General features: G+C 45.0%; 1 protein-coding gene across 2 annotated transcripts in view; it reads left to right on the plus strand.

Moving 5' to 3' along the window:
* Window positions 1–9,805: 9,805 nt before the first annotated feature.
* The window catches only part of BAZ1A (bromodomain adjacent to zinc finger domain 1A), a 64,222-nt gene continuing 60,251 nt past the window's right edge, over window positions 9,806–13,776 (plus strand). Inside the window, exon 1 of one of the 2 annotated variants that reach the window (XM_083862948.1) lies at window positions 9,806–10,416. In XM_083862948.1, the coding sequence (XP_083719074.1) occupies window positions 10,304–10,416 (113 nt within the window). In that variant the 5' untranslated portion in view covers window positions 9,806–10,303. The remainder of the gene's footprint in view (window positions 10,417–13,776) is intronic. The other variant, XM_083862947.1, reaches the window with a different exon arrangement.

The following is a 13,776-nucleotide window of genomic DNA, read 5'->3' on the forward strand; positions in this document are numbered from 1 at the left end:
AAGCACCTTTTATTTTACCTTAATCACCTTCCTGGGTGCTGCATCCTTGCTTGTTGGCCTTTGGGTTCTGATCTTAAAGCTCCTCCAGTGTTTTGACATACTGAGCACCACCAAATCTTCAAAGATTCTGCCCATATTCCTTCAGAAAAATTGCAGATCTTACTCATCCATATTATTCTTATTAGGAAAAAAGTAATCAGGTTTCATAATGAACACCAGGATAATTTTAGTATGATTGAACTTATGTAGGTAATATTCCATCCTTCTGAATATTTTTCATCTTGCTGTGGACTCTTCATTCAATTTCTTTAGAAGTTCAAACATACTAACAAACTTTTCCCCTGGCAGACATATTGCAAAGGCTTTAGAACATAGTTATCTAGGGGAAAATAATTATCTCTTGAAATACATAGTTATTGTCAAAGGAATTAATATATTACACTATAGGAAACATCATGAAAGTCAGCTAGGAAACAGTGTGTAAGTCAGCTGACAGAGATGGATTTTTATCTTGACTACTACCATAGGAGAGAAGCATACTTGGACACATATTTCAGATACTTTAAGGCGAATTTCCCTTTAGTGGGAAACATATACTTACACCAGTCATCTGATACAGAATTAAGCAAAGTTCCTACACAAACAAAATCCAGACAGAAGGAAAAATTAGTCTATGCACAAAGCTTTTGCTGGCTCATCTAGACCCCTTTTTACTCCTACTTAACTAAAAACCTTTAAAACTTTGTGTTAATGTGCTAATGTAGTGTTTACACCTTGTTTCCCAGTGTGTCCACCTGACAGTTCACAGCATAGCCACTAAATTGATGCCAAAATAACTCTAGTTAAACTAGTTCGTGGTCTGGTCTGCATGCAAAGCTTATGATACATCTAAGAGGAGGATTTAGGAGGAGAATGTGTTAAAAAAAAAATCAGGAAGGTTCTGTTCTGCATTCTCTAACACTGTGAAACCATAACAATTTACAGGAGCTTTTATCTTTCTCTAAATCCTTATGAACTGATAGTTTACAAAATAAAGAGAGAGAAGGGACAGACTTAATTTTAGAACAAAGGATGGTCACATGCACAAGGTCTATACACCACTGAAATATGAATCACTAGTAGATTCATTCTGGTTTAACTGAAGAAACAAAGTCCAAATTATTCCCAGGAGCATTTTGTTGTTTGACCCCCACTGGAACTGATTACATTTTATGACTCTGAGCAGAAGGACCTCTTAATTTCCGTGAGGTTTTATATATACCACGCACCGATGCTAGCACTGGACGTGCTCCGGCTGGTGCAGGAGGAACAGCACAGCTCACAGTGCTGAACCAAGTGCTGCTTCTTACACTGTCGGCTAAAGGGGTGGCCAAACCCAGCGCCCAAAACCCACAGGCTTCAAAGCTTTTGCCCGGCTTGAGGCCAAGAGACGCTTCCTACCCAATTTTGGCAAAGGGCTATCGGTGGGGAGGGCGGTGGGCCTCCCTGGAGCAGGTGGTGAGCTGCTCCATGGTGTGCTGGTGGTGAGCTGCCCCATGGTGTGCTGGTGGTGCACCACTGCTGTGCGGAGGCCAGCAGCAGCCCCAGCACTGCCTAGGTGGAGACATTTGGATACCTGCTGGATGGACACGTGGAGGAGGCCAAGGTGATGGATGTCCCGTGGCACCGCAGCATCGAGCCTCCCTCCTCAGGCAGCAGGCCCGGGCAATGGTGGCTTCCAGCCCCTGCACACCCCTGTAAGACAGTCAGGTGAGTGCGAGGGCTGTCCCTACTCCTCAGCCCCCTCTGGGTAAGCTTTAACTACCCTCCTGATCCAGAGGTGAGTGGTGGACGCCCCACCTGTGACAAGGCCAACCCTAATGTGCAGCTGGGAGGGTCTTCCCCCTGTACAGCTGGCATGGCCCACTACAGCCCCCCATATGGATGTCATGGCCCACTAGAGACCCCCACCACCAAACTGCTCATGGTTTAGGCACAAAATGTGTAGTTCCCAAAAGTGTTTTTCTTCCAGATCCCTATGTTAGTGCCAAAATCCATCCAAATCCCACTGACAGGCCAGGCTGTGAAGTGCTGCCCACCAGGGTGGCAATGTCAACCTAATAGAAACAAATTAATGGCAGTGAATAAAACTCCTCTGGCAGCATTTCCTCATTCACACAGTTGGACTGAGCTTTGCCAGACAAAGAGCACTGCTTCTATTTGGGTCTACAAAGCTGTTTGGAAAGTCACCACATTTTGTAACCAGGCTTTACATGACCGTTAATAATAATCCATATGTTTTGGACTCAGAGATGGGCTGTACTCATGGGCTGTTGTAGAACATACTGAGAATCCCGCCATTGGCACAGACATGAGCTGTCCTTCCTGGAATACCTTTCCCTTTCCTCCTCCTGATTTTCTGACAAACTGTCTTCCTGCCAAGGAGATTCTTTTAGACAGTGTGAAAGAATTATTATTGGGGGTGGGGGGAGGAAGTGTTTCATTTCAACTTGTGTCAGCTGCTAAACGTTATCCAAGCATGTACGCATGCAATATGCACAAGTCTTAGATAATGCTGAGGTTGTAACTCCTTTTGCTGCTAAACTCTCAGTTGCACAACAGGCAAGAAATGGAGACCTGTGGTCATGCATTTGCCTTGCATGGTTAAAAATCTATCTGTGAAGAAGGAAATTCTCTCACTGAACTTCAGGTTTGTCACAGAGGCACAACTCACATCCACTCACAAACATTCGAAAATAAAAATCAAGGTAATTCAGAGCAGTAATGTGAAGGCATGGGCATTTTTAAACTTGATCTGACCTTTTAAACCTTTCTTCTTGGTACTGACTTTAGTGGGGATACTTACTGGGATAAGGTGTAAAATAAATACATTGCACATTTTCTCATTTTCTCATTATCAGCTGCATTTATTTCACTGTACCTCAAATGAGTCAGTGGTACAGAGTGTAAATGAAAGCTATTTTTAAGGAGGGGTCTTATCCACTCCATCCAATAAGGACCAGGCAGAGCTGTAGATAACTCTTTTCTTTTTGCACTAAAGGTAGCTTGCCATTAAAAGTAACTTTCTGATTTCTGGGGCAACACAGTGGTTGGTATGTTGGTTTAAGTGCTCCTGTCTCTGTAAATATGGGTTTATATGCAATGTTTTGCAACATTCTGTAATTATAACAAGGATGCAAACTTTTAACATGTATTTTAGGCTGAGATATTTATACCAATTCAACCTTAAACATGAGTACATTTAGAGATATATGATACATTGAATCCCTAGAAAGTGTTCCTATAGAACAAAAAACTATGTAGATATAGCATTTTAGCAACTTTATATCTGTATCCACACTGTAGTCTGTAAGTTCCATGGTGAAGGTAGTCTTAGGATTACCCTTGTCTTTGCTTTTTGTCTAAGAACTTCTTGGATGACTGGAAATTAAAACGAAAATAATTGTTGGTTCTTAATTAATACGGTCCTGAAACTAGCAATTTCATTCTATCAATTGTGCACTAAATTGGAACTAGTAACAAAAATTTTCCTCCGTGCTATGAAGGCTTAGCAACTGTATGGTAACAATCCAAATAACTTTCCAGCTGTCCTAAGTCTCTTAAGGAGAGCAAGACTTAAGTATGCACTAGACTTACCACCTTTAAAGTTTGTTTCCTTTAATTCTGCTCTACATGTATGCTTTATATAAAACAGACATATTTAGGAGTGCCTGACTTTTAAGAAATGTAGAAATTCTGTCAGTATCTCACTTTCCCTTGGATGTGATGCCCCAGCACGGGTATTTTGGACAGTTGTGTCTACCTAAAACACGTCTGTCCCTGGATCTGTGGGAGAACGGAGAATGATCATTTGGGCTTGAGCCTGAGGAACTCTCCTTTCAGAGGATTTCCCTGGAGTATAGCATTCCCCTGAGGATTATATTCTGTGGCTGTGATTAGTATGGTTGGCTCTCCTCCAGATGTTGGACTCAGCAGGCTTAGAGCTTCCTGTAAAAACATGAAATCAAAACTGAAGCTTGCTGTGTACGCAGAGCAAGCGACCAGTTTACTCCAGCCCTCGTCTACCTTGGCTGAAGAGGTCTGAGCATGAGCAGAGACATCGTGGTGGGGCTGTCCCACCTGTACACACCATGACTCACTCACGTGTTGTCAGGTGGGGAGACATCCAGAGTCTTCATCAGCCAGCTACTCTCTCTTTCCAATCCTGCTCTTATCTGGGATCTACCATCACAAGGATGCCTGTATAGTTGCCCTCTTTACCTTAGCTTTTAAGGTCTTCTGTTAGAGATGAGAATCAAGACAGAAGAAAATAAGGTGGAGGCCAAAGGAGTCTCACACTGTCAGAATACTGGTCACAGTGGTGAGTCATCACATTTGTCAAATGAATGACTCAAAGAAAATCCAGCACGGTCTGTATTTGATTGAGCAGATGTATATGCTTCAGATTGAGTCATCACTGTAAACTCTGACTAAATAACCCAGATCAGCTACTGGGCCAACTTCTTTTCATGGGCTCCTCAACAGAAATTGCACTGCATGGGATCATTTCAATATGCGAGCAGGTTTGTCTAATCTCAGTGACAAAAAAACCCACAAAACAAACAAACAAACAAACATGTTGGGACTATACAGTCATATAATAAAATCATATAGCAACATACTTGAAATTTTTTGTTCTATTATAGTTCATTGCTAGACAGAAAGGTGTTCAATGTAAGCAATTCAAATAAGATAAATGCAAAGTTAGTAAATGGCAGGTTAGTATTATGCAGCTTGAGAGTTTCCAATCTTAAATTTGACTGTACAAAGAATATCTTAATGATACAGACCCAGGTTTCAAGCAGGCTGATGCAGGATATTTAAGTCTATTGTAAAATGCCATACAATGCTCCAGTAGTGACAATGTGCATATGTAGCAAAAATTAGCAAATCTGCCCATCATTCATTCATTCAAAAACCTTAATCAGCCATCATTCATTCTAAATATTAGTTAGCAATAGAAATTCAGCATATTTTAGTGTAAGAAAATTACAGTAGTGTCAATACTCTGTATCCTGTGCACTGCAACTGTAAGAGAGAAAATGCAGTAGGCAATCCTCTCAGAGTTTAAGCTGGTTTCAGAGACACTATTAGGAAATGAATAGAGGTTTCACAACATCATTTTATCATTTTGTAACCAGGTTAGAGGCCAATCATACATGGTCATTGCTGTAAAGCAGATAAGGTCAGAGTTCCTCCCCACTAGTATAAAGTTATCAGCTTAAATACCTTTAATAGTATTTTCTGAGAGAGAAAAAATAGGATATGATTAAACTTTAAAGGAATGTACCTCTTAATTTCTACAGTTCAACAGATATTAAACATGCACTATCCATTAAAAGCAGTGAGAACCGTATGTCTAAATCCTATTAAACTGTGAAAAAAAAAATTAAGAACATGGAATGCCTTTCCACAGAATGAATCCAGTGATGTAAGAAACATCCCAGTGCTCCTGAGGGCTTGTTGAGGGATGGGCTTTGCTGTACTGGGTGTTCTTTAAGCTCGGCAAGGGCCAAAGCAGACTCCAGCCACAACTTACCGCCCTCTATGATAGGAACAGACCCAACAATTTTGCCTGCATTTGCAACTGTGGAATGCCTGTTGTAAGGTTATTAAAATACCACAAAAAACTGTGACCACACAAAAAAATTCACTGTCAACAGGGGTTGATTCTTTACCTTTATTTGTGACTCATGAAAGCAACGAAGTAATGAATGCACCCCAGCAGCTTCAGAATAAGGAACCTCCTGTTCTTCTGATACCAGAACTACTTTCAAAGCATGTTGAAATATAACTGCACCAGAATGAAAGAAAGATTAAATGTGTTGTGCAAAATCATATGTACTTCTTCCACGGTTTCTTTTTTTGACTGAAGAATGTTATTTATAAGTGAGTATGTTATTAAACACTGAACAAAGTGCTTTACAGCCAGTAAAAGACAATAGACCAAATGTTACTGTTACCCACAGCTGGATTGATAAAACTAACACATTTGCTCACATAGCTTAAAGTTTAAATAAAGATATATGATCAAAAGAGTGAATCGACTTAGCAAGGTGACAGAGAAAGGGCAAAAGGTGAAACAAAAAAGCTGTATCAGTAAGTTATAAAATGCTTAACTGGATAAATATTTTGCTGGGTGCCCTAAGCTTTAAAAAAGTGATCTGTGGTTAATGTTTACATTACAGAAATTAAGGATTTTCAAAACAGTGTTTGGAACTGAAAGGGATGACACTAGTCCCCCAGAATCTACTTACTGCATTAAAATGGGTCAATGCTTACCTATATGCTACACTTCTCCCTTTATATATGATCTAATAAACTGGGAAAAAGGTAGGCATCATTGGTATCATGTAATTTGACAGAACAACTCACTAGCAATCTATCATTTACACATTTTCACATTTATCTTTTCAACCATATGTTTTTTACAAAAATAAGAGTTGAGAGCCTAGTATACCATTCAAGGTCCAAGGATGTTCTTTATGAAGAAATCCAACTATTTTTTTCTCTAACTTCACAAAAAACTTTGAGAGAACAAAGCTGGCAACTTTGGGGAAAAAATAAAAAGAACAAAAAAACCAAGAGAGCAAGTGGCTAAACACACTGCAGAAAATACTCTCCCAGTTTCATGATAAATAGGTAAAACTGAGTAAAAATTCCCCTTTTGCACTTTTCCAAGTATATGATTTGAAGATATATTATTCCAACATAAATTTAAGTGTGATTTAAAAGTGATAATCCTTTAGTAAAATATTGCATGTGCTCTACTTTTTCCAGAATAACAAGACATATATGGAATTATTTTGTAATGGACATAGTTGAATAAAACTTTTGGAGCATCTTTGTGTAAAGCAGTTCTTGGTAGTTTAAAGAGGGGAAGAAATGGGAAAAGGAAACGAATCTCTAATACTGGAAGAATCCAGTGAAAAGAAATATAAAATTTTCAGATTGTGGGAAGCTTTGATGGAGCAGCTGGGCAGGGGTGAGGGAGGCTGCCCCAAGCCTGGCTGACTCTGTCCCTAGGAAATTGTTCTACCTTTGTAAAGCATAAAGACCAAGTGTTTTATAAGGTTTTATGTTCCAAATACAACTATTTTTAAAGTTCTGTGAATGAGAACTGCAATTTCCCTGACTAGAGAGCTATGTTTAATATATCTGTTAGTGTATAAGTAATCTTCTAAAAAGAAAGCTGCTTCATTTTTTGCTGTTTTGTGGTAAAATCCACATCAACAACCCCACTGAATGTTACCAATCATCCCATTCCCACATCTTGAATTAAAACTACTTTCAGTAATTTGTTAAAAAGTCCCAAATTCTTGCAAAGACTAAACATATTGTTAAAATAAAAGAAATATTCCTGTGGAAGGAAAGTAAGCTTTTTCTGATGTTTCAGAATTATTTTATGTTGATTTCTCAATGCCCACTTAGTAGACATTTAGCTGGCGCCATAAAAACTTGTTCTAGGTCCTCCTGACCTTATTGGAAGAAGATTTGTAGATTTTAAAGAACAAAGGTGAAAACTAAATGAACTGCTCCTTTCTGTCCTAAGAATATGAACACACAGTCCAACCCCATTACTCAGTTAGGATCTGTTCACTAGAAAATCACCGAGGGAATAATGAGGGGGGAAGAACACGAGGAGGAGGAAAAGGTGAGAAGAAAAGAGAAAAAGGGCAAGAGAGAGCAAAGAGGAAAAGGGAATTTGCTTTTGATGTCACAGTTCTATCAGCTCATGCATTTTTCATGGATACCAACTAGTGCTAAAATAATGCTGTGCTGACAATATAAGCATGAAAAAAAAGCAGCCAGGTTCCCAAACATCATGATACTGGCTTAAAAATAAGATTTACAAAAATTTGAAGCTCAAAGCTTTTCTTTCCCTCCTAATTCGTAAACCTTTTGGGGCTGCATATTCCAGCATTTTTCTCAAACTTGAGATTTAGGAACATAATTATTTTTAAAGTGACCTGAGGTCTCAATTTAATTGCATCTGCTAAAGAGCTTAAAACAAAGCTAAGTGTTGCAAAATTGCTGCAACCCTAAGAGCTGGCAACACTAAATGTCATAAGCATGGCATACTATACAGTTTTGAAGTGAAGTAGACTAAAAATTACCAGATGTTAGATACAGTGCATTAATTCAAGCAGCATTTGTGCCCTTTGCTAGAAAGAAATTAAAAACTGAAAGGAGAGCCAGCTGGCAAATGAAAATTTGGACTCAGGAGTTAACCTGGTTTGCAGGTCAAGCTTTGTAAACTTGATTTGAGGAATGAACATTAACATTTCTCAGTGCTTTTGATTAAAACATGATCTTTTAAAAATAAAGCTATTAACAGATTGTATGTAGACATTCTTCAACGTTTCAGTCACACATGCTGCAGCAGTGCCGATTGCTGCCTTCACCTGCAGAAGAAAGCAAACCATGCACAGGTGCAGGAAACAGCACAGCACTTTCATTTGCAGGAACGGTGTTTTCAGTTGTTGAATTATTTAGGTATCAGCCTTCAGATGTTAATCACCTTAATAGTTCTAAGGACTTTCTACGGTTATTCTGTAGATTTTTTAATATAAACACTGCACGTAGTTGTAATGAATTATAATGGATGTGGACTTTCTGTGGTTTTTGTCTTCCAAGCTGGTTGGCACTCTTAGGAACACAATTAATTTAATACTCCAGTTTTAATTACCAGAGACACTGTAAATGCATTAGTGCTTAAAAAAAAAAAAAGTGGTGAAAAATGAATACACTAATGAAACCATTTGATGACATTTTCGGTGAACTGGAAGGAAAAGGAAAAGCAGTGTTTGTTAGGGGGCCCACGTACAACCTCCATGCTCATCCTAATCATATATAATCGCACTTTGTGCACAGCAGAGCCGCCCGCCCCCGCCCGCGCCGGCAGCACCGCGGCTGGGGCTGGAACCGAGAGCGAGCGGCGTGCCCGGCCCTGCGCCCTCCGCCCTGCCCTGTCAAACGCCGGAGCCGCCGGGGATCCCCCATCCCCACCGCGGGGCAGGTACCCAGGGCACAGGGGGCGGCTCGGGCCCGGGCGGGGGGTCTCGCCGGGCTCTCAGGGCTGCTCGGCGGCCGCTCGGCACCGGCTGCTGAGGCGCTGGCGGAGCCGCGGGCACTGTGTGGCTGTGCCTGTGTGGCTGTGCCTGTGCCGCCCGCAGCCCGGCCCGGCCCGGCCCGGCCGCCGGGAGAGCCGCCTTCCCCCGGGCTCACCCCCCGCGCCGGAGGGCTCCGGCTGATAATTCAAAAATGGAGGATGCGCCCTCTCAGCCATTAATTAATAATGTAGCTCGCTGTCTTCCTGTGTGACACACGCTGCAAGGCACCGAGCGGCCAATAAAGATGTAGGGGAGAGCAGGGGAAGGCTCCTCCCCGCAGCTCTTCCTGATTGAGGGCTTGAAGAAGTAGATCAAAAACTTCCCAGGAGCCGGCGGGGGGGGGGGGGGCGCCGGGGAAAGGGAAGAAACGCGGCGAGGGGAGCGCGCTCCGCACCGGGCGAGCGGCGAGCGCGGCCCGCACCGCACCAGGTGGGCAGGAGGGGCCGGAGGGCAGGGCAGGAGGGCAGGGAGCCCGGCGGACAGGCCCGAGGCCGGGCTGCCCCCGTCCCGCCGAGCCCGGCAGCCCTGGGCCGGGGCCAGGCGCGGGGCGGGAAGGGCCAGGACCCCAGTCGGGCAGCGGGGAGGGAAGGAGGAAGATAAGTGGTCGGCGGTGCCCCTCCTGGGTGTTTGCTTTGCGGAGAGGAGGAGGAGGAGGAGGCGGAGGCGGCGGGGGAGTGAAGTTGGTGTCCGGCCCGGCGTGTGCGGGTCAGAGGCGGGGGAAAGGGGGTGCCCCGGAGGCAAGGGCGCCGCGGGAGACAAAGCGCGGCCGGGGTATCCCCGGGCCGAGCACGTTGCGCGGCCGGCGCGGGGGTTGCCGCCTCCGCCCGGCGCTCGGCGTCATGGCCCCATTGTGAGGCGGGCGGAGGCGGAGGAAGGTGCCGCCGTTGGTCCGCGCGCAGGCAGTCCCAGGCAGGCAACGGCGTGTCGGGCACACAAAAGGCTCCGCCGGGCCCCGCCGCCGCTCCGCTCCGCCTGCCCCGGCTCCCCCGGGAGGAGGGACACGCCGGGCCCGCTCCCTCCTCCCCGGGCTGCTGGACGCCGCTGCCTCGCTTAATCTCTCCGTGGTTTTATTTATTTTTTTTTTAATCTTATCTTTCCCCCTACCCCCCTGAAGCCGATCCTGGGGTAGGAAGAGAGCCGGGAGCGGGGCGATGCCGCTGCTGCACCGAAAGCCCTTCGTGAGGGTGAAGCCCCCCGCCGACCTCCGGCCGGACGAGCGCGTTTTCTACTGCAGGGTCACTAACGAGATCTTCAGGAACTACGAGTAAGGAACAGCCCCGTGTCGGTGTCCGCGTCCCCATGTCCGCCCTGCGCTGGCCCCCCCGCGCTCCGGCGGCGGCGGGCGGGGAGCGCCCGGAGCCCCACGGCTCTGACACCTGGGCGGGCGGGCAGGGAGGGAGGGAGGGAGGGGGGAGAGGGGATTCCCCGGGTCGCTGCGGGGAGCCTGGCCGGGGGCGTGAGGGGACCGCGCCTGGCGCCGAGCCCGTGCCCGGCCAGGGGGGTGGGGGAAGGAGGGAGGATCTCCTGCCCGGGGCAGAGGGAATCCCTGCCCCTCCTCGGCGGGGGCACCCGCAGCCCCCTTCACCCGCGGGGAAGGCAGACAGCCGGCTGCTGTCCCCCTCCTCCCGCCGCCCCTGCCCCCGCCGGGGAAGTGAAAGTTGCGCGTGTGGGAGGCGGCGGGCGGCAACGAGCGTCTGCCGGGCTGGGGCTGGGGCTGTCCGTGCCGCCCGCCCCCGCCGGCAGCCGCGTGTCGAGGGCGCTAGGCCGCCCCGCGGAACGGGCCTTCAGCCGGCCCGCCCGGCCTGTGCCGCTCGCCCCATTGTTGTGGTGACGGCCGGGCCGGGCCGGGCGGGGGGCACCGGCTGCCGGGCCCGCTTGTCTCCCCGGCCGGCCGGCCGGCTCCCGGCGCGGTTAACCCCTCGCTGCCGGGCCTCGCCTCTCCGCGCCGCCCGGGGCCGCGCTCGCCCCGCCTCGGCGGGAGCCGGCCCGGGTGCAAATGGCCGGCGGGGAGCGCGGCGGGCGCGGGACGCTGCACCTGTCCCGGGGCCGGGGTCCGCCGCCGGAGCCTCCCGGGCCGGGCCACACGGCCGGGGTTAAACCCGCCTGAAGCCCGGCCAGCGCACCTGTCCCCTCAGGAGCCTTTTTATTAGCGAGGCTTTTCGCTCTTCCCATCGCTTTTTTTCTTTTTCCCTCCCCCCCTCCCCCCCCCCCCCTTGGTTTTTCTTATTCTTTTTTATTTTCCGCGTGTACAAAGCTGAAGGGGATTGGTGAAATTCCCGTTAACGGTTGAATGGCACGGGTAGTCCCGAACTTGCAGCCGCTCCACCGCTTGTAAGAACAATGGGCAGAAAGTATTTAGCAAGACGTTTCTCAAAAGCCGATAAATTACGCGTTTTCACCACTGGTCTGATCCAGTACCATCTCCACCTACAAAAGGCCCTTGCATCCAAACTATAATTCTTTAAAGATGTGCAGACTAATGAGGTGAAATCTAAAATACTTTTCATTTGCAACATGTGAAATAAAAGCACACTTTAATCTTTTTCATGTTTAGACTTGTTTTTGTTGCTCAAATACTCTTCACTTATTAAAATTTGAAAGAAGCTGGATTAGGTAACTTTGAAGGGTACGTACTGTTCGCTGAGCTATACACTCTAGGGGTGCTGAACATGTTGCTGGGAGTTCTGTAAGGAGTGTTTTCCTTATAGGGTGTATAGGAACCTAGCAGGGGAGGGGTGATGGCCTCCTGTTTCTGTAGGAATTACGTCCTTCTCCCCCAGCTTCTGATATTTTGAAGCTGCTTTTCTGGTTACAATAATTATCTCATCATTAGATGGCTCTAATGTATTTGTTGATAACTGCAGGGAAATACATTTCAGGTACATGTAGTTTTATTAAAATTTCAGTATGAAAAGTATCCTTTTAAAATGTCTGTCCTCAGAATGTTTGGTGACTATTTCAGGTATTCTGACAGGCTTATTTATAGTGCAGAGGTGTTGTCATTAAAAAGTATGAAAGACCAAATTCCTTACTTAACCAAAGTTCATGAATTAAGGGGTAAATTTAGATGTGTTCACACAGGCCATCCCTAGAAATGTCAGTAGGTGGTTAGCTGAGAGGTCAGGCCTTAAAATATGGTATTTGGGAAGACTCTGCAGAAAACTCTGCTATGCTTGTTTTTTGTGTATGGAGGTATGTTTGTTTTTAGTAGTGTGTTTGTTTTTGTTGTTTTTATTTTCTGGCTCTTTTTGTTAGGTTGGGTAAAATTGGTGCATTGGATTGGAAAATACTTTGTTTACTTAGCAAAGTGTTCTGGCACAGATGGGTAGAAAGTTTAGGTTACTGTTAGCTGTGGCATAGTCTACTGGAGAACGTAAGGTTGGTCATCTTTTACTTTTAAAAATGGTGATCCTTGTCTCTTCTGGTTGCTGATTGATACTGATTGACACTGTCTTCTGAAAACAACATTACCTATTTCTTTGCCCAAGCAAGGGCAGTTAGATTAATAGGGATAGGGAGGGCTGACTTCTTAAAAATTGTGTTAGCTGTTTCATGAAAGAAAGCCATTGTCTAAATTGGGCTTCTCTGAATCTACTTTTTGAGGGGAGAATTTAAAAATTACAGGGTCCAACTAGATCAAGAGGGCTGTACAGATATATATGATAATCTGAATTCACCCCATACATCAACTATATGAATACTTTTAACTAGTATAAACAGTTAAGATTCAAGCTGGTTTTGTGTTTGTTTTTTGTTGGGTTGTTTGGTGGGTTTTTTGGCAGAGCACAAACTTAGTGTAGAAAAGCTGCTTTCGTGCCTGTGTCAGCTTTAGTAGAGTTGATTAGAAATCATACATTAGTATTACTCTTTATGGTTGTACTAATATGAGAAGAATTTGGCAAGACTAGTATTTTGAAAAGTGACTTCCCTGTTAAGAATGTATTTCCTCTTTAATCTGAAATACAATCACATAATTTTGTAACCCTTTCAAAAGGGGGGGAGCATGTCAGGTTATATTTATCATTAGTAACAGAAACTGGGAGAGCTGATGTTCCTCCTGCTCAGTTACATTCCTGATTAGAGGGACAGATCAGCAAGGAGAGTCCTTGGGGTCACAGTAGGAAAATCAAGTATGGATGTGCACGAGATATATGGAATGCATGAAAAACACACTGAACCAGTGGGATGTTACCTTCAGTCTTTGACACCTTGTCTGTGAAAGTTAATAGCTGATATAGATGTGCAGAGAAAGCTACTATTCAAGTGTGGGAAGTCTTGTATATGAAGACAGTTAGAAAAAGACAATGATGAGTAGTATCTGTGCAGTGGTAGGAATGTTTCTCACTTTAGAATATGAGAGAGGGAGGAAGAGCAGTTTCTCTTCATCTTCAAAACTTAGTGAAACTTCTTTACAGGTTGGCCTGTGGGGTTCTTGGTTACAGTCAAATAGAGATCTTTCAAAAGTCTTTTTAAGTGTCTTTAGTTAAATTAGGTGAATTTTCCAGTTTCCTGGGAGAGAAGCTCATCACTTTAAATGTATTCCTTAATGCATAATTAGGCTACAGATATTAAGGAATAAATGTATTTATCATGGGGCTTTTGCTTGTTTTGTGCAGTATTTGTA

Source organism: Zosterops lateralis, assembly GCF_965231275.1.
Source record: "Zosterops lateralis genome assembly, chromosome: 6".
NCBI lineage: Eukaryota > Metazoa > Chordata > Aves > Passeriformes > Zosteropidae > Zosterops > Zosterops lateralis.